Source organism: Apteryx mantelli, chromosome 1 (assembly GCF_036417845.1).
Source record: "Apteryx mantelli isolate bAptMan1 chromosome 1, bAptMan1.hap1, whole genome shotgun sequence".
Lineage (NCBI taxonomy): Eukaryota > Metazoa > Chordata > Aves > Apterygiformes > Apterygidae > Apteryx > Apteryx mantelli.
Window position 1 is genome coordinate 23385242 of NC_089978.1, and position 26536 is coordinate 23411777.

The 26536-nt window shown below is 37.1% G+C and overlaps 1 protein-coding gene across 5 annotated transcripts in view; it reads left to right on the forward strand.

Moving 5' to 3' along the window:
- NUP58 (nucleoporin 58) overlaps window positions 1-18419 on the forward strand; it is a 40559-nt gene extending 22140 nt beyond the window's left edge. For 4 of the 5 annotated variants that reach the window (XM_013962147.2, XM_067290519.1, XM_067290511.1 and 1 more), the window contains 4 exons: window positions 2185-2386; window positions 8358-8456; window positions 11272-11367; window positions 16301-18419. In XM_013962147.2, the coding sequence (XP_013817601.1) occupies window positions 2185-2386; window positions 8358-8456; window positions 11272-11367; window positions 16301-16470 (567 nt within the window). In that variant the 3' untranslated portion in view covers window positions 16471-18419. The remainder of the gene's footprint in view (window positions 1-2184; window positions 2387-8357; window positions 8457-11271; window positions 11368-16300) is intronic. The other variant, XM_067290525.1, reaches the window with a different exon arrangement.
- The last annotated feature ends 8117 nt before the right edge of the window (window positions 18420-26536 follow it).

A 26536-nucleotide genomic window follows, 5' to 3' on the forward strand; every position in this document is an offset into this window, starting at 1 on the left:
TGATAAGGAAAAACCTTGGAGAAAGCATAAGTGTTTGGGATTGTTTTTGCTGTCTGAGCTTAAGTGGCTTTGTTAATGGGAAGAGCTCTGGTGAAACTTCTGTTTGCTTCTCTTCTGAAGAATCTTCTTTTCAGTAGTGCCACTTTCTCTAGAGATCCAAAACTTTATTTTTCCTGGATAAAACTGAAGAAAGCTGAGGCTGTTGTAAGAACTAGATTTTTCAGGCTTCAGTGCTTCGGTCAGCATGGATGTTCACTGGATTACAGCTCAAAGGGGGTGTTTTTGGTTGTTTTTTGTCTGTTTGCCTTTTTTTTTTTTTTTCTCTCTCCTTCCTCTCTCTTCCATGGTTGACCTTGTATTGACTGGCTTTGTATTCATTCATCAGATGTTTGTGCTGCTTTTAGTTAACTCGTTTTTGGTACCAGGTATTGGACATGTTAGCTCCTCTGTAGTTTCCGCAGAAAGGATGTGTGCTGGGTTCTTCACTCCTGAGATCAGTGACTGACTTGTGCTGTGGTCTCTGTGGTGATACTTTTTGTTATTCTTCAATGTGAAGAGCTGGCTTAGTAGGCAAGCATGAGCTATATCATCTTCGGTACCTTGTCAATATGACTGAAGATGAAAGCCCTTACTTCAGGCTAAATATTGTGTTGCTTGAAATTAGGAGATAGGGTTTTGGAGGGTGTTCTTGGGGGGGTGGATTTTTTTGTTTTTAGATTTAATCCAGGGAACACGAAGACTAGTATTTTGGAAGGTACAATTACAGCTAAAAATTTAAAAAACAGGAGGAAATGTGTACTCTTTAAGTGGATCTGCATTTAGTTTTAGTTTATCAACTGTTAAGTGCTAGGAGACAGTGCAGTTTTGAACCTGCTGTGTTCTGTAGCTGTGTTCTGATGGTTGTGATATGACTTGTGAAGGCAGAGCTGTTGACCATAACTCATTCCTCTGTCTGAACTAGGTTTTCTGGTTTGCACATACAGTTTGATTCAAAGGTCTGAAGTTACAGAAAAATAATAGGCTGAGACATCTTTGTGCTGGCTGATAGCCTAGTTAGTTTATAAATGTATTTGTATCACATGAATATACAGATACATTCAATATACAAGTTCAGTGAAGAATGAAATGTGCTTAGGCACAGTTCTGATACAGAATTTTGTTAAATCATTCTGTGTAAATTAGCCTTAAGAACTGCTGGACAATGTCTTATGGCACTTGCTGGCTCCTATTGCAGTCAGTATGGCATCATGTTAAGTCTCATCCAAGTTCTGAAAATGTCTTTACTGTCCAGAGACAGCACTCCTGATATGATACTGGAATCATTCTTTCTATGCCTTTCTGATACACTTAGGCTTACAGCCATTCACATTCCAAGTCAGAATTTTTGGACAGGAATTAAATGTGCTCATCTTCTCAAACAAGCATGTCCTTAGCCTGGAAGACAAGAAATAGTGTTTCTCCATAAAATTCAATTTAATCTACTGATCTTCTGTCTTTCCTAAACAAATACATTACATTTAAAAGTTCTGTGTTAGAAGATGGAAGTCATTCTGTTGGTTCTTAACAGGGATAAATTTCTTCATTTAATGTTATCTAAGATATTCATAATTCCCTCACCTTTGACAGAGATGGAGAAGAATCATGATGAAAAGGCCAAGTCAGCTCTTGTCACAAAGGGTGGGGTTTTGGGTGGGAAGGGGAAGAAGTAAGTGAAGGGGATCAGATTTAGGCCATTTGATAGCGATTCTAAGAAAGAAATGTGAAAGAGAAGAAGGAAAGAAACATAGAAGAAGGGTGAGGAAGTAAGAGAAGACTGTATGCAGAAATGGTAGCACTGAAGAGTATGTTTCCAGCTGATGAAATACTAGCTTATGTAATAAGCTAGTTATGTGACTGTATTTTGCTGCTTAGCTACTCCATTGACATAAGTGTAACTGTGCTGATTTATACCACTTTTGAAAGATTTTGATATTTTTGGCATGTTACTATTAAGTTTGATCACACTGTAGAATTTAAATAAAGAACCTCTTCTGACCATAGTTGATGCAAAAGAGTTCTCTCCAGCTCATTACACGAGTAGATGCTTGGAGGGTTTTTAAGGAAATGTTATAAATAACTTGGTGTCTAAGTTAAGGCTTTATGTCAAATACACTGAACTAAAATGGCTTCCCCCACCCCCTTCAGATGCTCAAAGACCAATACCTTGGCTACAGGAAAACCTTTCTGGGAGATGCCATGGATGTGTTTGAGGCAAGACGAACAGAAGCTAAGAAGTGGCAGAGCGCGCCACGTGCTACCAGTGGACCGATCCCCTTCAGCAACATACCAAATGCAGCAGCCGTTGCGATGGCTGCAACACTTACTCAGCAGCAACAGCCTGCTACAGGTCTGAGTGCATTCAAGTTATAGATTATTAGTGTTACAACAATAGTAAATTTGTGTAAAACTTTCTATGAAGTCTTCCTTTGTGTTAGCCTAAAAATCTAAACGTTGTGATGAGCAGAGTTATTGATACATAGCCAATAGAAAAATGCAGGGTAGACTTAGCAATAATTATACAACAGATATTTGATCTTGTGAATTTACTTGTGTTAGTGATATTTACTGTATTGTTCTAATTTACACCTTGGAATGTTAGTCTTCACTCTTAAGTAACATCTCTGAATACACATAGTATAGCCTCTTTCCAAAATTGTATGGTTATAGTAAACTATTTTCAAATCAGTGAGGAGAGAATATCTAAATGCATATTACCTTTTCTTATGTAAAACGAATGATGCATTTTTATATAGCACTTTGGAATTGTAAAATGAAAAATGCTATAAGAATAGGAAGGATAGTGGAGCAGTACCTGTAGAATAGGAAGATGGATGACTGGCTGCTTATTTTATAGCAATCCCTTTAGCAGGGTGATGTTGGAGCAGTTGTTTGCTTGCCATTCTGCTGTTAAAAATAAATACTAGCAGAGAAAGTAGAGTGGATGGGTGATTGTGTGTTCATGTGTGTATAAGAGGAAGACCAAAACGGAGAAGTACATGACTCACTGCTAATCGGAGACAAATATGTATGGCAAAGGAAATAACTTATGGCACCTTAGTTGACATTGTTATACTAACCAACGCTTTTCAGAGGTGGATTCCTGAAGTTAGAGAATTGAATTGATGTTTAATCGTTTAGCAGAAACATTGACCTCCATTTAATTTTGTCTGAACATGGATATATGGGTCTAACTAAGGTTTTGGTTTTCATAATTTACTGACATAACTGTATTTTACCACTTACTTTCTAAAATGCTCTTCGTCATAGGTGTACTGAAAGTCATCTTAGCACCCTTTCCCTCCCATGTTTTGTAACAGTTGTCAAGTATTGAATGGTTTTAATTAGAGAGCTATTCAGCAAGCACCCTAAGAGTTTGACAAATTATTAGGCAGTACTTGCCTTCTCTGTAAAATGAAAATATGACGTGCTTCCAGCCCTGGCCCTTATAAACAGCAAGGAGATAGGTCAGAAGACAAATAGGCCAAAATATTTTGAGCACAACAAAGGAAGCTATGAAATACTGCTCCTTAGAATTTCTGCTGTAGTCCTTAATCTTTTTGTTATGCTGCCTATTTTGTTATGCTGTCTATTTTTAAACAGAAAAAGCTGTGAAATAATGTCATGTCATACTTCAGGTTTTTAATATAGAGAAGCATGGCTTGCGCAGCTAACATTGCCAAAATATTTCCCTCTCCATTCATCTTTATCCTTGTATCTTGTTTCTTAAAATCTCCCCAGTCATTACAGGATTAATTGTGTATAAAAGTCACATACTTAAGATGTCACATTCAAAGTTCTACCTGCATTTTTATGAATTGTGGTGAGGGATTCAAATTTCCTTGTCTTGGTCCTGATTCAAGAGAACTGCTAGTAACTTCAGTAAATTTATGCCGGTTATGGCATGACTTTGTGAATATTGTCTTACGGGTAGGAGTGGAAAAAAATGCAGACTTGACCTGTACTGACACATATGAGGTAAGGTGACTTTATACCTTGAGGTATTTTGTAACACTTCATAATCAAAGGAGCAGAGGGGTGTCTGTTTTGTGAAATGTCTTTATAAAAAGTGCCATCTATAAGAGTGATTGTGGTTGCAGATGGAACAAAACCATTAACTTATCTCTCACATGCCAACAAAAGTAGATGACAACTTGAGTTTACTGCTATTTCAGTTGGAATATTGTCACTCCATGTAACTCTTCCTTGAAAAGCTGGCGATCAGAAATAGAGGTAGGTTGATGTTTTGAGTGGCCCTTCAGAATATTTAAAACTCTTAAAGAAATAAATAGGATCAGGTGGAACCAGGAGTCATCTTGTCTGTGCCTTCTCCTCAAAAGCAGGGTCAGTCAGGCTTGAGCTATTCCCGAGAGATCTTTGTTCAGTCTTAAACACTTGCTATGAAGGAAAATTCCCAACTTCCCTGAAATAATATTCTCAATTCTTGACTTTTTTTTCTCCCAACATGTTACCTGAAACTTCTTAGCTTCCATTTAAGGCTACTACTTTTTGCCTTATTCTCAGTGGAAAAGGGTAAGGATCTTTTCCTTCAGTTTTGCAGGAATCTTAATATTAAAAGATTGTCGTCTTTGTTTCCTCTTCCTTGTCTGAGGAAACGTTTTCAGATGTCCATCTGCTGCAGTAAAACTCTGCAAATATTTGCATGTTTTTAGCTTTGTGTTAAGTTATTAATTTTTATAAACTTTCCGCTACTCAAAGTTAAAATCATGCATATTTCTTTACAAGTTCTAGATCGTGAAGAGTGGGATATGCAAGGGATGGTAGAAGGTTTTGAGAGGAAAAATTTTGAAGTGAGGAGGTGTATGTATGGGGGGGAGAAGAGGGGTGCATGTAATACCTGACCTCCTGTTGCTGTTCTTGAAGATAAGAATAAAGCAAGAAAATTAATCTGGGCTTTAAAGCTTTTGATTAAAATGTAATATATGGTACTCTAATATTGGGGGATCAGGATGGTTATGTCTTTTTTCTTTTTTCTTAATATTTGACGGTTAAGCCTATTTCATAAGGTTGATTTAGAATTAGTGAGTTACTGTTCTTTCTCTGGAAAAGACATCATAATTTGTTTTAAATTCACGTTCAGAAGTCAAAAGGTTTGGTAATTACATCTAAATTGTGGGATCCAGGAATGTTTCCCAGTTCCTGGGTGTAGGTGTGCACCCATCTATGTTCTACCTGTATGCCAAGACATGACTCCGGTGCATGCCATCTCCTCCTTCCCCTTCCTGCTCCTGTTGGGACAAAGTCAGTGGATCCTGGCTGTACAGAAGGGGGCAGAGGTGTGCTCCACTGGTCTCCTGGGGTGGATAATCAGGAGACCAGGGCTGTGGCTTACACAGTGGAGCACAGTTTCTGTGCCATTTAACAGAAGCTAGAGTTATTTAATAACGCTTGAGTCTGCACTCAGCTTTTCTCCTGAACTTTGCACTTTTTGCCCTGAGCACAGCTTTATTGGTAGCAGTGGTGGCCATGCTTTTTGTGCACTAGTAGCTAGAGTTTTAACCACTGCCTCTCCTGCACCTTCCCTGAGCAGTCTTTTAACACCAAGGAAGTTAAAATGATGGTGGCTAGTCTACCTACATTATTATCATTGATGGTATTAAAGTAAAAGATTTTTAAGGGAAATTAAAGCCTAGTGAACTAAGAGCTGTAAATGCACAAGGCTGAAACTGATCTAGTGTTTTTCTGGTAAGACTTAGTTGTCTTAACCAAATAAATGCTTTTTCCAAGCTAACTTTTCTTTTTTTTTTTCCTTTTTTTTTTTTCTTTTAAGATATTAGTTACTCTCTCCTTAACTGGCAGAGTACAGAGTGAGTCAAAGCATTACGAAGACACTAGCATGCTTTGCTTTGTTTTGACTTGACTCAATGGGATTGAAGTGGTATTGGAAAGTCATACTGAAATCTTTACAGCACTTAAATTTTTTTTTATTGTGTAACATGATCTTAACCTTGATTAAATTTAATCAGCGTGTTGCTTTGTTGGAATCAGGTCTGAATTGTGACTCTAAAGTTGTTCTCTGTTAGGACCAGTTGTGATTTTCAAAAATTGCAGAATGTTGCTTTGGTGGGAAATCTTGCTGACCTAACTAGACTCTTGGTAGTAGGTCCTATCCATGAAACTGAAATGCTCTACAGAGCAAACATAGTAAGTTTAAAAACATTAAAATATTTGTTTTAATGAATTTGTCTCATAAAAGCCAAAAGTGCCAATTTTTGCTAGTACTTTTGGCATTGAAGAATCTTTATTACTAGTTTTTTGCTATTGAAAATTATGTATGTTTACTTGCAAGGATTATAAATAGTAATGATGCCTTCAGAAAATTATGGTACAAAATCAGCAAATATCGCCTTGTTAACCTAAGGTATGAGATCCTGTTTTATATAACCTGAGGTATTTTAGATTAAGGGTTTTTTTACTGGCTCTAAAAAACACATTGCATTTGAAGACAAGTTTGGAGGACTGTAGTGTCTGTTCTGTTCTAAGGTCTTCCACTAACAGTGCCCCCTACTAAAGCAGGGAACCTGTGTGCTCTTTTAAGCTGAGAAGGAACTAGATATGCTTTGGGTTCTTTTTTTAGTTAGTCATCTAACAAAGTGACTTGTGTAAGGTGTTTTTTGTTTCTTTTTGTTGGTTAACAATGTTGTCTTTATTTTTAAAGAGCTGCTAGGTAGATGTCAGTATTTAAACTGGATGTAAACAAGTTTAGTTTTACATTTATGTGAAAATTTGTAACCAGAACATCTAATATACTTTTTTTTTTTAAGCTGAAAAATTAGCTTGGATTTCCTAACTATTTCTTGCTAAGCAGAGACTAAAAGCTAACAACTTTAGTTGCTCTTAAAATTTAGTTTAACACTATGAGTATACAGATGTCATTCAGCTTGGATCACATAAGAATATTGTGTTCCTTGCAAAAATGTTGCTATTCAATATACAGTGCCTTTCACTTGATTCAAAATGATTTTTCCATTTAAAGTTTCAAAAACTGAATTGATTTAAAAAGCTTAAAATATTTGCACTTTGAAACTTCAGACAAAAATGAGTTGCAAGAAACTTTGTAGGAATTTTCAAATGAAAATAATCCCAAAAGTGATAATGGGTTGGGAAGAAGACTGGAATCATTTGAGCTTTATAATAATATTTGAATAAATGATTGCTTTCACAGGTGTAGTACATAAGTATCTGATAGTCACATAGAGAAGGCTGTCTTAAGGAAAGATGGGAATGTCTGTGGATTAAGAGTTTGGCACTGTATTTTATCTCTGATTAAACTTTTTAACTAGTGCACTGATAACTGCTTGAAAAAAACAGGAATATAAGATTGTACTGTGAAAACTGTCAACATATTTTAATAAATTATTTATCAGAATTAATTATTTTAAAATATGTTAGTAATGGGCTAGCAAGTTGATTCTTCATCCCTCAAGGAAAAAAGGAAACTAAGGCTGTAAATTTTATCTTGGCAGACTGAAAATGGTTTTGACAGCCCTGCATCTTAATGTGATTATGCAGGGGAAACTACTGTCAATTTTTTTAATGATGGGACAAACTTCTGAATCTGAAACTCATGAATGTATCTAGCTCATTAAGGTACACAGAACTGTGCCTTTTGTAAATGTTTATTTAAACAGGTGGTTTGACTAGTATACCTTGAATGGTGTAATGTAGCAAAGCTTAACAGAACTAAGTTATCACTTGTGTGGAAAAGATTTGAATTGTCATGTTACTGTGTAATTGACTTGCTTAAAAATGAACAATAAATTTGATAAAATAAAGTCATTGTCTTGTTTTTTTATCTACTTAGTGTTCTGTTTAAATTTGGATGCAATATTTGAGTAGCTGTGAAGGTTCCTATTTATTAAATTAACTTTTGGTAATGCAATTTTAATTACATTAGTGTTAATTCTTACCTTTTTAATTTGAAGGTTATCCTTTCTCTGATTTCATTAATACAGGTGGCAAAATACTGTTACCTATAGTTCTGTTAAGGTTTTGATTAATGATTAATACATGAAAGTTTTTAAAATGAGACCAGTTAACTTTTTATACTATATAATGCTATTGTCATGTTACTAGTTTTGGCTAGTTTCACCTTATTATGGTCAGTGTTTGCTTAGATATTACCAGGTGGATGTAGAGGCAGACAATTTAGTGAGAAATTTTGAGGAGGTAAAGTTTGGACTTGATGGGGTTTGTTGAAAGCAATGATGTTCACGTGATCAAATAGTTGATTAAATAAATAAAGGATCTTTTTACTATGAAAGAGTAAGGCAAGTTTGTTCTCATTTTTTTTATACCAGGGCCACAGCCATCTCTGGGAGTTAGTTTTGGAACGCCATTCGGCTCAGGTATTGGCACTGGCTTGCAATCAAGTGGCTTAGTTTCTTCAAGCCTTGGAGGTACACTTTAACTTTTTTAATGTTTCATTAAATTATTATACCGCACATCTGAATCTCTTGCAAAACTTAAACTTCTCTAAGAGGATGATCTGTTTCAGTGATAGACCTGCAGTTTGACAAGATGTACTTTCCAAACTTCTTCATGCCTTGCAGAGAGAGTTACTAAGTTTGATAGCGTTATACTGAAGACCTGGAATAAACAGGATGAAGTAACTGCATAGGGATGTTCCTAAAGCTAGGGGAAGTGCGTCAAGTACATCTTTTTGTAACTAGAACCTGAATTCATTTGTTATGTATTTGAAAGTTAGGCACCTGAGACACTGGAACAGGCAGTGGCTAACCTATAGAAGTTTTTCACCTGTATGTACAACTGTTAACTATGAGAACCCATTTCTGCTTGGATTAAGATAAGACAAAGTGCTAGAAAACGGCTATAGTTCTGGGATCCTGCTTGCAGAAACATATTTGCTCTAGCTGTCTATCTGTCCCTCAGTGTTGAGGTAGGGGAAAAAAGTAATCCTTTTCTCAAGCTGTAAAGCAGTGCAACATCTGAAAGTAAGGGGAAAATATTTTCTTATCATCAAAATGTGGATTTATAGCGCAAGGAGCGGGAGGGTGTATACCAAAAGTGCATGCAACCATGAAAGAGTAGGTAGTGATCTTAAAAATAAATAAAACTCATGTAGGTCTTTTCATTTGAATGCAATGTTAAGTGCCAGTAAGAAGACGCTTGTGTTCTCTGAAGCTTTTGTGAGATCTGCAAAGAAAATTACATCTGTCGAGCATAACCATAATGCATTGTGCTTCAATTTTTTTGTCACACCCTGTCCTCTCTGCAGCCCCACTCCCCATCCTTCCATTTTGCTGCTTTATGAGCAATATTTGGGAATCACTGTCATAAAGTATTTAATTAAACATCGCTAGCTATTAGAATGACTTATCTCCTGCAGTATATAGTACTTAAAGATTATATCAGTTTTACCTTCACACAATCATCTTGAAATTATTCTTAAATCTAGTAATGTATTTTCTCAGATTGTAAACCTTTTCAAATAAAGGAAAGCCTGTCTTCATCTAAAACAAGAAAAAAATATTTATTTCTAAATTATCAGATCACTCCCACAGTGTTTTAGATTCCTTAAAAACATAAAGGAAAGTTGCTTTTCAACCACAGAGCTTATAGACTAGAGGCTGTCTGTATATTTGCATATCTTTCCTATATAAATTCAAGAACACTTTATTTTAAACAGATGGATATTGGCATCTAGCTGTGTCTTAGAGGCCTAACTTTTGTTCTTTCTTTACTAGTTCTCTGCTTAGGAAGGTACTTTGCTTACATTTCTTCTATATTCATTTGTAAAATCATGGTCTCTTGACAAATCAAAAAGACGGAAGGAAGGAAGCAGTAGTAGAATACAGGAATACACACAAAATATCCTGCCATGGTGCTTTTGGAAACAGAGGAGCAGAGTGTATACTTCAGGCATGCAAAAAATATGTATTTTTAATGGAGGGGAAAAAAACAATGGCAATTTTTAATATATATTCTCAAAACTGCACTTTAACCAGGAAACTTGCTCTGTTTTCGTAATACGTTTTGTGTGAATTGTCAGTAATGTAAATAGGCTTTTGCACTTAAGTATTTAAGATGTGTAGCATATAGATCCTGTGCTTCGTGAAATACTTGCTGACACAGATACTTGCCTGACCGTTAGTAATTCATTTCAAGCTAGATAGGACAAAAAAGAAGTGTGGCACTTAAACTGTCTTGCGTTCAACTAATACTTGCTATTATACGCACTTAGAACTCTTATTTGGTTTAAAAAATACAGAAGACAATGGAATGCTCATTCAGACAGCATGTCCAAACCATTACTGGTTTTAAAATGTAAAACACTTCTTTAAAAGAATGGTAAAGGCTCCAGTTAAAAGTATTTTTTCCTGACAGTTAAACTTTAAAATGGGGGCATAATTTCCTCAAGTGTAAAGATTGTTCTCACTTTGATAACTACCTGTTGAAATAGCCCAAACTAAAGAATATATTTCTTACCTTTCCTTTTGTCTGGCTTCTATCTTAAGCTGCAAATATCAACTCATTTCCGTATTTTGAAGTCATTTCATGTTAATAAAATTTGAGTTCTTTATTTTGAAATATATGTATTTTGAAATTATAATTATCTCAATTACAAAATGAACAGAATTAGTTTTATTACAGTAATACAATTATGGTGGCCCATTTTTGATCATCTTTTTCCATTAAATATCATGAAATTCTATTTCCAAACCTATCTTCTGGTCTCTTAAATAGGATGAAACTGATCCCAAATAAAATAAAGTTGAATTTAAACTCAAGAAAACCTCTACTCTGCTTTAAGTGTAGAAAATTTTTCTCTTGGTTGTAGATGAAGATTGTGGCTTTCTGTAATAAGTAATAAACTTTTGTCTGAATTTTTAGTGTTGGCCTATGTAGTATATCATTTAATCTGCCAGTTTAATAACAGTCGAATAGCAGTGTTGTAACCTCAGACATTTCATTTCACCTACGATCATTTATAGTACTTTCTTTTACTCCCTTTTGGTTTTTGATGGGAATAGTTTAAGACTCTCCAACGCTTTCCTGTTTGCATTTCGCTGTTTTCTTATGGAAAGTAGTGCTCCATTGAGAATAAGATATTCCTGAGGCATTAACCTTAGGAATATTTTTGCTTATCAAATAATGCTTAGAATTACTTGCTTTTAGAATACGTATCCAAAACTTTTGTCTTTAATTGCAGCATCTTGTTGTTGTTGTGTGTCCTTGCTGTTATTTTTCTAGGATTTGGAAGTAGCTCTGCCTTTGGAAGTAGTGCCACAGGTGCATCATCATTTGGATTTGGAACTGCAAGTAAACCATCAGGTAGTCTAAGTGCAGGTTGGTTGTTTTTTCCTGAATTCAAGTTTATCTTAAAGCAAAAGTGCTATAATCAAACTACTAAATGCAGTCTAAGAAGGTTGCTGAAACAGATGTGCTTAAAGTTGCATGTGTATATAACCATTAAAGAGTATTTGCTTGCTAAATATGAATTTTAAGAGAAGTTTTAAGTGCTCACTGGATGCTTTAAAAAAAAAAAACTAATGTTTTTCACTTGATGGTATCTATAATTAGAAGTGGGAGTAGGGGATTTGGATCAGAAGCAGTTTGAGGCACACAAATGCAGTCATTTAAATGCATAAGAAATACTGTTACAGTGCTATTGAAATTTAAAAATTTGTGACATATACCAGTGACTTGATGTTCTGTATTCTAAAAAATAATTTTACCTTTACTTTTGAAGTTTTGAAGCTTTCCTTAGAGCTGTTTATTTGCTTATCCTTTATATTCTGAATAGCAAGTTATAAGTATTTTATTTTTGTATATACTCATAATTCACATGTATGTGTTAAGTATTTTGAAAACATTTCTATAGCAGTGGAACTACTGATTTCGGTACTCATTTGACTTTTTTGTGTTTTACTTAGTTGTTGGTGAGAAGGTGAAAATATAGATGTAGTTGCTCCTCAGCTCACCTTTGAAATCTCAGTCACTTCTGTAGATTGCATCTCTATTTACTTTTTCAATGGGAGTTGTTTTGGTCTGGGGGTGTGTGTGTGGTGGTGTGGGTTTGGGGGGGGGGTTGTTTTTAGCATATGGTTTCCTGCAGTCTTTGTTCAATGGCAGATTGGAGAATCTTGTCTTCTGGGATGGGTTTTTGGAAGCATGTTTCTTTTTTAAAAGCAAACCTTTTGTTGTTTGGTTGATTGGGGTTTTTTGTTTCATTTAACAGTTATTATTATGACTGTAGTAAGTGGCTGGTATTTGTTATGTAAATTCCTAGTACATTATATTGAACCAGTGTCTTGTTAGTTGCCTTTTTCTTTCTTGGTTATTGTTGGGTTATTCTGTCAAATTAGGCCTAGAAAGTTTCTTAAATGTTGTATAATAAAGTGGAAATAGCTCACTTAGGTTGGCTATATGACATTCATGAATGCATAACATCCGTGTAAATTCTTGGTAGAACATCTCTGACTTTGCTGTATGCAAATTCTAAGCATCAGCCTTCTTTTGCTTAGTTTTTGATATCAGAAGCAAGTAAAAACTTGCACCGCTTACATTTTTATCTTGTAGCTTCTTTTTCCTGAGCCTATATTAAGTATCTAATATTTCATATAATTAACAGCATTGTAATTCAGCACCTTGAAATTCTGTAAACAGTATAACTTAGTATTTTTTAGCATGTTTAAAAATATTATAATTGCAAAATTAGCTGTATGAATCAGTTGCCCACTACTAATGAGGTATCAAACCAAAGTAAATAGCAAGTCTGTGTTAGCTATGTTGGTGGTGTCCAGAGATAATCTAGGTGTCATTTCACCATATTACTCAAACCGGGCTTTGGTCGCAGTGCCCAGTCCCTCTTTAGCAGTGAGGGAATTGCACCCAATAAAATGAAGAGTGTTTTTTGGTTATCTCGAGTCTCAACTACAGAAGGAGGTAACCAGGAATATAAAATACTAAATGTAATTCCTGTCATTTTGTGTTTACAAAATATGAGTGTTCACAAAAATCTTGACCCAGATTGCTTGATTTGGGATTATGGAATAGAAATGTCCAGATAAGTTTGGTAGTCCAGAAATACATTTACTTTTACCTGTCTGTCCAAAATTCCTATGTTGTATAGTAATAATAGCTTGGGTTTAGTGCAGGAGCAGTCCTGCTATCCTCTGTGTTAAGTAGATGAAAGGTAGAGCAACTACAGTCTTCACTTAATTCCTTTACTACACACAATTGCAAGATTGAACAAGTGTCTCGAACTTCTACCTGAAACATGGGAAGAGCTTCCTTTCATTGTGGAAAGCTGACTCGTAGTCTTAAGTCCCAGTTAATTCCTACTCTTGTTCATGTGATGGCAGCGCAAAAGGCTTGATTTGAGTAGGATGTTGTAAGGAGCATTAAGACACCCAAAGTGATGGAAAAGGGAGAAAAAGAACACCATAAAATTTATGGAGATAATGTTAAGGTGTTTTATATATAATATAGTGTGTTTGTTTTTTTAAATGAGAACTGAGGTGCTAAACATGCTTTGAAGATCTGAGTCAGAAATTCATGTTGGAGACTTGCTTTTATTAAAGAACAAAAGTCTCAGTACAAGGGAATAAGAGAAAATTGAGTGGAATTGTGGCTGGACATGCTCATACTGCTGAAAAATAGACCTTAATAGAATCAGTGTGTAACTATGAACAGGTTTTAGATACAGAGGCTTTAGTAAGTGAAAGCTGTGCTAGAAATCCATTTGATTTAGAGCACCAATGAGATGCAGGGTTTGGGAGGGAGCAGATTGCCTCTAAGACATCTGCTCCTAGTATTAAAACAAAAAATACTTTTACAGGAGGTGCCTATCTTCTGTTTGGCTTCCATATCTAAAGGGCTGACAAGCAGAGATGCAGATGTCCAGTGAACAGAATGTACCCTAAGGTCCTTTAGGGAGAGATGCTAAATCTATGCCCTTAAGGGGCACATTTTAATCTAATTTCTGAGAATAATTGTTTGCACATAAGTTAATTTCGAGAAAAAAATTGTTGATCTCATTGTAGCTACAGTTCTTCAAGACCTTGTCTGTGTGACTTTGGCCTCTAGAAGTGAGCTATTTCATGGCTCTCTTTCCTGACAACAGGAATAAGACAGAGTGTATACTTTGTTCAAAGTTTTTATTCCTAAAAATTTTCATTTGAATTATCTGCTTTAGGGTTTGGGTTTCTTTAAGAAAAGAACCATGACCTTTTTATACTGCCTTAACGGGACAGGGCCACTTGGGCAAACTTGTCTTTTTGCCTTTCTACACTTCTGTGGCTACCACAAGTGCCACTTCCAACATACCAGCTATTACTTTCCAGGTTATAATTAAATTAACAAATTATCTTTTATCACACAGTTCATGCATCTCATTCTAATCACTCAAAGCACAAACTGCCTTCCCTGCGTGCTTCAAAATAATTTAAACCCTTCATCTAGGAGCACCTACATGGAGGTAATTAACTTACACTTTACCTTCACATATTGAGCTCCTGACACTTCAGATCACATGTAGCTTTATTATGAATGGCATCTGTGATATTTTCTATAGGAGACAATACTTATCTGTTAACTTCAAGTATGTATTTAAGATAACTTACCAAATAGAACTTTGGTTATTAAGAATTTTTTTTTATTCAGGAGACTTCCAGAAGGACAGCAGGTTTATTCTCCTAAAATCTTTCTTGGGATTCTGAGTTAACAAGGAAATGGAGGAATAGTTGCATATGCTTCACCCTCTGTTTCCTAGGATGAGAGACAAATTAGGCCCAAGTGAACGATGCCACTAGTCGCTTAAATTCTGCATCAGCACACTTACTACAAGGGCAGTGTTGAAGAAGTGCAGTTATTGTAATGTAGATAATAGGGGATTTTACTGACATCAGAATAAACTGTCCACGTTCAGATGTGTAACCCAGGTCCAGATGTTGCAGAAGAAAGTTTCACCTTATGTTTTGAAATAATAGTTCTTGAGCTAAAGCTTCACTTACAAGTGAGAGAAAAGAAAACATCAGATTTGTATGAGCAACTCTGGAAATCCAATGAGACATCCACTTCGGTTTTTATTTCTGTTTTGAAGATACTGTAGAGCACTGACTTGAGGATACCGATATGACTAACGCCCTGTTTTAACTGTTTGGCTATTCTACTTGAGAGCTGATGAAACTATATGTTAAATAATGCTTGTTAAGAATATACCCTTTTTTGGCTTTTGAAACAGTTCTCTTTTTTCTTAACATTTTCATTATTTGTAGGTTTTCATGTGCAACTAGTATGAAATTGTTTAAAATTTTAAACTTGTGCATGTCATATTTGTTTTGTATGTTTTTTTCTTGAACAAAATGAAAGCTGTTATGAACTTCTTATTAACTCGTAATTGAGAAATTTCTAGCATTCTCTAATAGTTTCAACTATTATTCCAGGTGGTTATGCATAACTGATATAAATTCACAAAACAAAGTAAACTGAGTTGATGTTAAAGTTGCTGAAAACTGCAGACAGATTTTGTTCACCTGATTGTGCTTTATAATTGAACCAAAGGAAACTTCACTTTTTTACATTTGTAGAAAAGGCAGGAGAGGATTTACAACAGCAAAATTCACTTGCCTATTTATTCATTTTTTTTTCCAAAGCTTTGTTTTCAATGTTGTCTCTTGATTCAAGTCGTAAAGGGTGTTTTTTAAATACCAAGAATTTGGCAAGGATTTTTGAGCATTTTCTCTGTCTCATTTAAGATGTGGTCTATGCCACATACGTTATGAAGATAGGAAACGGTAGTCTAGTCAGGGCACAAACGTGGGAGCTCTGTTTCAGCCTTGCCATTAACCTGCTGCGAGGTGAAGTGAGTGGGCCGTGGGCTGTTTGTACTTCTGCTTTCGCTCCCACCCTCCTTATGCACTGTGTATTTAGACTGAGAACTTGAGGGAGGAGTTAGGTTTCTTGCATAGTAGGGCTTCAGTTTCAGTGGGACCTTTGGGTGCTGCTGTCATAGCAGTGTAATGGTGTAATAGACAACTGTGCTTTAGGATGTAGTTGTTTAAAATCATTGGGGTAGACTGTGTTAATGGTGTATATCCAAGTTACCTTAGCAAGTCCAAGTGCATTAGCAATGTGGCACACTGTGGTGGATCCGTTTGAGTATAGAATAGTACAAGTATTGGGAGTAACGTAGCCCATGTTCACAACTCCGAGGAAAAACAAATTTGCAATCATGATATAACTTCTGTTTAAAAATATTTTTTCCCTCCCTCATAAGGCTTTGGCAGCTCGACTACATCTGGGTTTAACTTCAGCAATCCTGGCATCACAGCATCGGCTGGCCTGACGTTCGGGGTTTCTAATCCTGCATCTGCAGGCTTTGGGACAGGAGGGCAACTTCTTCAGCTGAAGAAACCCCCAGCTGGAAACAAGAGAGGGAAAAGATAGGCACCCTTTTAGGGAGAGAGAAGTGAATCAACTTTGTTCATCTGTAAAGTCTATTTTTCTAGATTTGATGCATTATTTAAATTGCATCCCATGAGATTTATAAAAAAAAAAAAAAAAAATTTTGCTACTTTTCCCTAGTCTTAAATATTAAATGTAATCATATTGAACAGCTATTTTCCTGTGAATAGATACCCATTTATGTATTTTTATTTTTGGCCCTAGTTTTAGAAATGTTCTATACTGCATTATTAAAGAATCTTGTAAAACCATCTATTTAACCTAATGCTAGTAGCAGAGTATTTTTTGTTAATAAGCTTTATACCATATGAATATATGCATATTTGTTTTTTTGTACAGATAAAATATATTCTAGTACAAATACTAGAGTTCATATCTTCTGTTCTTGGATATGGCCTTTAAATCTACTTCAGGGTGTTTTTGTGTATATGGATGTAAATATATACAGTACAGTGCACACATCTGTGTGTGTATGTATGTGTATATATATATAAAATGTATAAAATAAAAACGTGCAAACCTTGCCCCATAGACAGGTCTCCTTTTCTTTGTGTGTTCACTTTCTCCATGTTGTTTTGTGGTCCCACATCTTGATGTTCCTAAGAGTTTCAAATAGTGGGTCCCAGGCTGTGTTATCGCTGCACCTTGTGTTTTGTTGTTTAAGACCAGTTGAAATACAATTTTCACGCTCTCATTAACTTTGGTAAATAGTGCTTAGTAGTCCCCCCTCCCTTTTTTCCCCTCCCCTCATCATTTTTTTTCTTTTACTCATTTAGCAGCCAGACACAGACATTTCCCAGGCAATATTCCTAAACTGCTTGATTTTGTCTTTCTTTATCCTGTGCTTAACAGCAGGGCGTTGCTGCCTTTCAGGTGAAAGCTCAGGATTTGACAAGATCTGTTTGCAAGCAGAGGGCTGTCAAGCTTGATGCCTCTTTCTCTGCAATTGGAGGGGATAGGCTATACTATTCTAATGAAAACCTTAGTTAACTGTTACAAGAGTTAATTCACTAGCTTCTAGTCAGTGCTACTAGCATTGACTTAAAAGCAGTTGCATATCAGCCCCCAATATGAGGTACAGTACAGTAAGTTGCTGCTAAAGAATAGAGGAAAACAATGTAATTTGAAGATTAAGCTATTGTGACAGTAGAGCATGAACACTGCATATTACATCTTAGCTTGTTGTGGTGCATTTTCAATTCAATGTGCATTAGAGATAGCTGGAAAACATCTTGGGGAGATGCTGCCTTATTTGAGATAAATAATAGATCAGTTGAATCTTTGCAAATAAAGATACCAGTTGGAGTGTGAACATGGAATTCTGGAGCTGAGTGTTGGTTTTCTGTAGAGGATGTTTCCTATGTAACATGCATCAAATGAATATTCACAATCATTTTCACAAAAGCACCTTTTTTTCTAAAAACAGTTATAGTGCATAAAACTTTTCTAGTACCAAGTCAGTTGCTTTCTATTGTTAGTGTTGTTACTACCATTTTATATGTTCTAATAGTGATGCCTGCATTCAGCAATGATTGCCCTTTGACAGATAGGCAGTTTTGTCACTTAATCTGGTAAAAAGTAAGGGAAACTGAGCACAGAATTCTTCACTTTTGTACACTTGTATATCTTTGCATCTCTGTGAACATTCTCTTAGGAAGGGATATAATGTGTGTGGGGGGGTTATAACTGAGAAAATTAAAAGTTCAGTTTATTTTGATTTCAGCCTTTTTTTTTCCTTTGGGCTGCAGTCAAAACCCTACTGTTTGTATTTCTTTGTTAATGCTTTTTTAATAGTTAATACGTTAAACCACTGGACTTTCTTGTAATGTATTAATTTGTGAAACTAATTCTAAATGTGTACTGTTTTTCCACATGTGCAACTTATCATTGTGCAAACAATAAAACATTAATGCTGTGATCCTTGTAATACATATTTGCCTATTGGAAAGATCATTTCCCACTGCTGTAATTCTCCTGTTATAGCTACCCCAAAATGGAGCCACTACAAAAGCATTCTGGCTGAAGTGTAAAATTGTCAGTACTAAAATCGTGTAAAATTCTGCTTGCTGAAATTAGGGCTTTGATCTCTGGATTACATGGGGCAGGAGAGGGTGGGGGAGGAGGATATTGTGGTTTTATCTATCATTTCTTATCATTACACTGCACAAACATGGATTGTGCTGTAATGTAACAGCAGTAAATACAGTTTTTGTCCTTCTGAGTGTTGTGCATCAGAAGGTTAATATCAAAATTTTGTTTCTTTTTGTATTGAGACAACAGTTATCTCCTTAATTTAGCCTGAGTGCAAAGTGATTATATAATAGAACAGTCATGTGCTTAGAGTGCACAAACTGAAGTGTTTAAAAATGGGTTTTGAAATAACTTACACTCTTGGAATATTACCTTATTAAATGCATTATTTCAAATTTTTTTCAAGTTAAAGCATTTAATATAATTAGACTGCAAAATACAAATACCCTTAAGGAGCAACTTAGTTTTCCACAAGGTGTTAACATTATCAAAAAAGAAGCTGACTTGTATTTAAACACCATGAAATTGAAATCAGCTCTGGATTATTTGCCCCCCTTTTTTTGTTTGGTTTTTTTTTAGTGAATAAGTGTACCAGAGGAAGACTGCAGTCATAATTTGTAATGAAATGCCTAGATAGGTAGGGTGTGGTTCTCTTATTAGTTAAGACCTTGCTCTATGGCTATGGTGTAAACTCTGTTTTATGTGACCTCTGTCTGTCGCCACAAGTAACCTGTTTTTTCCACTGTGTCTGACTACAATATATGTAACGAGGTATGACAGAGTTAGGCCCTAGACTGCTTGCTTCATGACCCTCTTACTTCTTGGTCCAGTATCTTAAAACTTTCTTACTTCACTCTCTTGTTTGCCTGTGTTGCTGACAAGTTGACTAGCTATGTAGTCTACCACACTCATTTGGAGATTGGGAGGGAGGAGGCTGAAGTAAGGGGGAGTTGGACAGAGTTTTTATGCATCTTCCTCACCACAGGGCTTTGAAATCCAAACCCAGCCATACCCCTGCCGTCTTCATGTTCATATCATGGCTGTATTTTGAACCTTAATTGCTATTTTTATGAAAATAAAGTTCCAGAATACAATGTGGTGGCTCTTTTTCCTCTTTGTCAACAGTGGTAATTCTTTGTGTTTTTTCTTCTCATGTGTTGATGGTAGAAATAATCCAGTGTCAATCGTGTCAGCTCTTACCTGTTTACAGGTTCTAGCATCTGTGTGGACTGTCTCAGTAGAAGGTATGAAACAAACCACTTCTATGTTTTTAGCAAGGAATTGGGAGCAACTATTTGTGTAGAAAAATCTGTCGATACTGCAGCTATGTGCTATACAAGTTTGTTTTCCTAAAACTTTTATTCAAGTTTATAAAAACAAAGAACTGGCTAAGGACAAAAGCTGCCAGCTTCTAGACTAATTGCTGTCTAACTGTTTCCCTTTCTCCTTCTCATGAAGTACATTTTGCACCCATGGCTAACTTCTCCAGACATTAGTGGATGGTTACACATATCACAGTAACAGTTTTGTACAACTTTTCATAAAAGTCAGCAGTTGGGCTTGGGAAGGGGAGAGAGACCAGACTGATGCCTGCAACTTCTGGGAGGCTGCACTTAACTCACTCTGACAGTGTGCAGAGCATCAGCCCAGCTGTAACATGCCATCTCCTGCCCAGTGAGTCAGGTATGTTGCTTGACAGGAGGATGGAGGTGGAGAGCAGGGAGAGGTTAGAGGATGTGAACACCAGGCTTCCTGCTGGATGTGGAACAACTGGTGATTCAGTTTGGGATCATTTTTTTCTGAACTCTAATATTTGCATGGTGAAATTTTACAGTACAGTGGAGTGTTGTATTTGTGTAGTCCCAAATCAACTGAATTTATATTACAAATTTTGTATTGGTAGAATGTTGTGTTCAGTAGGTACAAACATGATTATAGCAGTTTAATTTTCTAGGTGGATGACAATTTTTTTTTTTTAACTTATAGGGAAAAAGACATTACAAACTAACTCCATAACCAGAAGAATCAAAAAAACTAACTAAGTGACTTCCATCAGATTTCCAATAGCTTTGTAGTAGAATGTTGCTCTCACCAGGTGGCAGGAGACAACCAGTTTTATATTGTCAGAAACATCACTGCAAAACCCTTGGAGGCAATGTTGTCATGCAGGATGTCACCTTTTGTGTCCAGGCCATTCACATTTGCTTACACCTTTTTCTAAGGTAGTAAGGTTTTAATAGATTATACCAATATTGGTATAATCTTTCTGAGCCATTTCATTCTGTTGCTGTGAGCTTATTACTTAAAATGCTTTTTTACTTATCCTTAGGAATTTAATCTTCACAGCCCATCACTGCAGCTGTGAACAGCAACAGTGAGATAAGTGAATGTGCTAGGTGTTACTCTAGCTTTAATATTTTTCCAAAGAATGGTTTGCTTTTGCCTTTTTTTTTTTCCCCCTTTTAGGAGTAAGGCTATTATGACTTATTATGAACAGATTATGATTAAGTTTAGAAGCTTCTCCAAATTTCTAAGAAAGCTTTTGGGTTGATTTTAGTTCTGTGTGGGCATAGATCTATCTCTACTAGGGTAACAGGTCAATTCTATTGAGTGCTTGCATGGAAAACTTGGAATAATGTACTCCTGTTCTAAATAGGTCAATGACTGAACAGTCAAAAGATGTTTTTCTTGTTTGTTTGACAATGGTCTTAGACTGATGGATTTCCCTCTTTTTCTTTTCCATCCAGGTGTCACTGTATGGCATATACTTGGACAGTGCAAGGACAGCAGCTTTCTAGAAAGTAGTGCAATTGCTTCCAAAATCCATTTCTGATTAGAGGCTGGCATATATCTCCTGGGCAAGAAATTCCTTGTTAGGTAAATGTATTTAATGGGGCATGTTGTGAAATCAGGATTTTCTTTTCTTTTTTTTTTTTTTTTTAATCCCTGTCACAAAAGCAAGCTGGGGTGATTAGGTTTTGATGAAGTATGGTGTCTTAATAGTAAAAAAGGAAAGAAACATAAACTTGACAAATATTTAAAATCAAGTATCTATTTATTATATGAAACAATTCTGAAAAATGTTGCATACTCTTGAGAAGAACTGGGTAAGTTTTCATAGAAGGAAAAAAAGTAACAGCACAGCTTGAATAGACTTCCAGTTGGGTGAAACCTTGGAAAAAATACTGCACAAATTATGTACAGTTTGGTAGAAAAGCTAGCCAAACTCTATAGTTAGGCACCTAAGTAGAAGCTGAAAAACTGCTGAAAACCTATAATTGTCATTAACACTGACAGGATTTCTTGCCTATTTGGACCACCTTTATTTCTTTGTCAGCATGCGTATAAAGGAATCCAACTTTTGGGCATAAACACTCTTGCTGCTGTTTTATCCAGAATAAGATGAGGTACACATGATAAAGGAGTCTTTACCAAAACGGTTCATTTTTCAAAAAAGCATGGAATGTCTGCTATTATGATGGGCCCAAATGCTATAAGGATGCAGTAGCAGTGAGTCAGGGCGGCACTGCTGCAGTCACCGGCAGGTGGGGTCAGGTACCTACCTCTCTGCTGGAGATGGGCAGTGGAGTGATGGTGAAAATACCTATATCTTACCAGAGTGTCTCCGTTATTCTTGTGTGTGACTGTGCGTGGCACAGCTTCCCCACAGGCTGCTTTCTTTACACTTAACACCAATGCAGCAGGCAGCTGTGGTGGTTCGAACCTGGCATTCAGGCTGGATAAAATGAACAGGTCGAAGTGATAGCAAAAGGAATGTGCCAGCTCTAATGCCGTGTAAATGAGTCTTGGCAGTATATACTAGCCAGATCAGTTTCTAATGGGTAAAGTCTTTGTTTTTTATCTCTTATTGCGGCTGCTGGCGAAGGAAACTGGTGGCTGTCCGAAGGAGCTCACTGAAACTATTCTTACCGTGCCTATTGCTTACCCCCTGGATAGCAGTATAAGGTTTAAACCACAAGAACAGCTTTCAACGAAGAGGCAGGTGCTCGCATACCTCCAGCAGCCAAACCAGAAGCAAGCCTCATGCCCCGGAAGGGTAAGACCTGTTCTGGCCTTAGCTAAGCTGCTGCCGTGCAGACCTCCTGCTTGCTTCAGTGGGAGCAGAGTGAAACTGATGCTGAACTGTGCTGAAAGTCTGCTCCGAAAGTGAAGAGGGAAGGTGTGTTACACTGTGTTGGCTTCGGGCACGGTAATGCTCTGTCAGTGCCAATAGCAACTCCCTGTTTGTGTCTGAGATGCGCAGAAGTGGCTGGAGAGGCTGTGACAGCTAGTACAAATTGCCCTGTGCAGAGCAAAAATTGCTCTACCTAAGGTGTAGGATCTAATGCAATTGCCTTTCTATTAACTTAAATTTATTTATACTTCTATTTGTAAGACTGTTTAGCTAGAAATGCTTTCCTGAGCAATTTGTCGCTTTCTATTTGAGAAGTGTCACCTTCTTTGTCGCCTCTTCCCACACTATTTCCAGTGCTGCAGCAGCCAATATAACTGTTACTTGTTGCTATGCCACAGTGATGTGCCTACAGTGTGTGTTAGGCATTGCTTCAGCACTGCTGAGGAGCACTAAGGCAAAAGAAATCCTTAGATAGATCATGGGCTCAGACAGATGCATGGTGATAGAATTCCAGCAGGGACAGAAATAGTATTAAACAGGCACCATTGCAGAATGATGGATTTATCTTTAAAAGTCAGCACCAAGAAAGAAGGGGGGGGAGGGGAAGCTAGGTTTTGCCATTTTTAAGGTAAGCCATATTTCATCTGGGTTATTGGTGTCAAGTAAAATAGCAATGATAGAAGCAGATAACAGTCCTTATTTGCTTTGTAAACAATATAAGAAAATCGTTTCATCTAGTAAGTGTTCTTATACATATTGTTAATTTTCCACACCAAGTTGCTACTTCTTGCTGATCTGCACTACTTACCCCCGTACAAAACCCCAAACTGCAAATTAAGCTGTAGTAAGTCCTCTTGAACCATACCAAGAGGAAAACCACTTTGTTCTGTACTGGAGCTGATGAGTTGTCTTGCACAGGCAGCAAACTGGGCTGTTGCTATATAGTGATACTGGTTTTACATTTTGTGCCTTGCTGGTGTAAAATTGCTTTGCACTGTGGCATTATGAGGTGAGCAACAGTACAATTCTGGTGTGAAACTGTTCTTACAGTTCTCCACCTGTATTTGATAAAATGTTCGTGCTTTATGCTCATCTCAGCGTAAACTAGAGTGTAAAAATTAAAAGTTGCTGTACTTACTTATTTTAAAAAAAGTTTCTCATAATGATACCTTGTCAAATTGTCCAGTCTCGCTGGGAGGACAGGCTGTGGAAAGATTGATTTAGCCTGTAACAAGCAATTCTTCCTCTCTCTTCATCTGAAATATTAAAAAATATATATATCCTGAGCTCAGATTCTTTCCTCCTTTTGCTAGTGGCTGGAATGATTGGATATAGCAGAAATTATCATTCAATTAGGAAACTGCACGTCTTTCACTGTGAGGACATGCACATCAGCCTTGCGTACGGGCTCTCACACTCTAACAGCAGTCTGCGGTGTCTGCAGTTAGTGGGAGCTCCAAAAATCAATGTGTGAAGACTCCAGAGAGAACACTGTGGCAGAGTTTTATTGATCGCAGCTGAATAGTTAAACACTAACAAACTCTCTAAAGCTCCTGGGCTGTGTCAAAGCTGGGGGATGTTTTCTGAGCAAGTCCACTCTAATTGGCTGCGGCATTCCCCTCAGATTTGGAGGGAGATGTCCCCAAGCACTCAGAGATACTGCTGCCGGGTCACCTCGCTCCCGTCGGTCCTTAACTTGGTTATCGGAGCCGGTGGTGCCTTCTGGAGCCAGACACGTGATACTGGAGGTGTCTCTACGAGCTGTGATAAGGCAGTGCCGGCTCTGGCGTCCCCGTTGCACGTGCTGAGACAGCGAGCGCCGGTAGGAGAAACCGCGTCTTAGCAGATCAATGTGCCTGGTCCCCGAGCGGCCACTGCGGACTCACAGCCCTGCCTGGGAGGAGCACGTTACCTTCGCATCATTTCCTCCTAGGTTATTTTTACAATCCTTTGACTTCTCTGTGAGACCCTTTGGATCATCTTGTTCTAATTATTTTCCAGGAAATAAGAGCCCATAAAAGAAAGCCTTTCTGTTATGAATACATGGGTATTTGAAAATGTAGATATTAAATATGTTCCCTAAGCAGGAATAAAAAAAAAAAACAGACCAGCTTACTCCAGTAATGCCACAATGCGAGTAGCAGTTTGGGCTTTCTAAATATACTGGTGGTGTTTAAATAGTACTTCCATAGGTACAGCTATGTTAACATAAAACATAGTTTATAACCAGTGCTGTAGCAGAACAGAAGGAAACCCTACTAATTTAAGCTCTCGCATTCTGGTAACCATCCTCTTTCTGGGAGCAGCGTTAGTATAACCCATTAGTAAGAACTGCATTCTTAATTGCGGCAGTTCTCAGTATGAAACCTGTAGCTGTGGTGTTTTAGCAATCCTCCCCTTCCCACTATCTGCACACGGGGGCAGCAAGGCATTGTTTTATCAGCAGGGAAATACAGCTTTACATGAGACACAACTTTGCTAGAAGAAATGTATGTTACACAGTGATTTCTGACTCCAAGCTGATTTGCTTAGAAGTTTAAAAAAATAAATAAATAAACTTTTTCTGTAAGTAAACCCCTACATACTCACCTTGGCTTTTGGATTTAAATTCATGCTATGGCTTTGCATTACCAGCAAGAGGATTCTCTGCTGATGAAATACAACCTGCAGTAAAATCCAGCTCTTGTGATAAACATGCCCTGACTTTTAAATGCTGAGTGAGCTAAACAATCATAATGTGATGATTAATTATAGCTTTCCCCTGGGGAAGGAAATGAGAAGGTTTCAGGTTCCAAGTTTTAACTTAAAATCCTGATTTGTTGTAACATTGTGTACACAATTGAAGAAGCAAAGGATTCCTGAATCCAGATTTTCAAGGTTTCTGATGAGGTTGCAAAATTGTTTAAAAGTAGTGAGGTAGTGGTAGATAACATTAGGTAAACATAAGGAGAAAGGCACATAAATGTGCCTGTTAGGTGTCCAGTGCTGGGCAATAGAAAGCGGGTAATCTCACTTGTATCCAAGGGATAAAATCTGCTTACTGTTGGCAAGGCTGCTGAGAATGAAACAGAATATCCCAAAAGAGAAGAAAACGGACATAAACTGTCTAAGCTTATCTGCAATGGGTCAAAAGGAAAATGGGTTAGGAGCTGCTGCCAGTTGTGTCTCCCTTTTGCCACCAGGGGAATGTGGCGATTTGCAGGGGCTGGAAATAGGAGAAGGAAAGCAAACCATCCCCATCAGCAAGAGCCCCACGCGCAGGCACGGCAGCTCCTGGCAGCCGTGGGGCTTTCCTCAAAGGGGGGCCTGGCAAAGGGACAGAGGTGCGGAAGAGGGTGACGGTTCTGTGCTCCATCTTGGGACCTCTGTGAGAGGGGAACTGAAGGAGATTTGTTGTTTCCTACTTAGTGTTGTTACAGCTTCCTCTAATTTTTCCCTTCTCTTCCTGCCCATAAGTGGCTGGCGCAGCCAGCCCAGACTAATGTTTGCGGTACCTCACTGTGACCAGTTCAGCAAATTAAACCACTGTGGTGTACCGTCGGTTTTCCACTGTTGAACAGGAGCTGCTAAGGACAAAAAAAACTCATGTGCTTTTGTATCATCTCTTTATGTTTTTTTTTTTCTTTCTTTTTTTGTAGAAACATTTGTATTTGCAAGGAGGCTTCCAAGAGCTTAAGCAAGTTAGGAAAGCAAAGCATTTTGTGCTCTGAAGTCACATAAGTACTTCTGAGAAATTCCCACGTGTAGGACTGTCTTTTTTAGTAATAGCAGCAGTAATAAAATAGCTAAAATCCCTTGAAGTTGTTATAACAAGCAGAGTATCTGTCAATGCAATCACTGCATGAATTTGCAGAGTAAGAAGACACCATACTTAGTCACCTA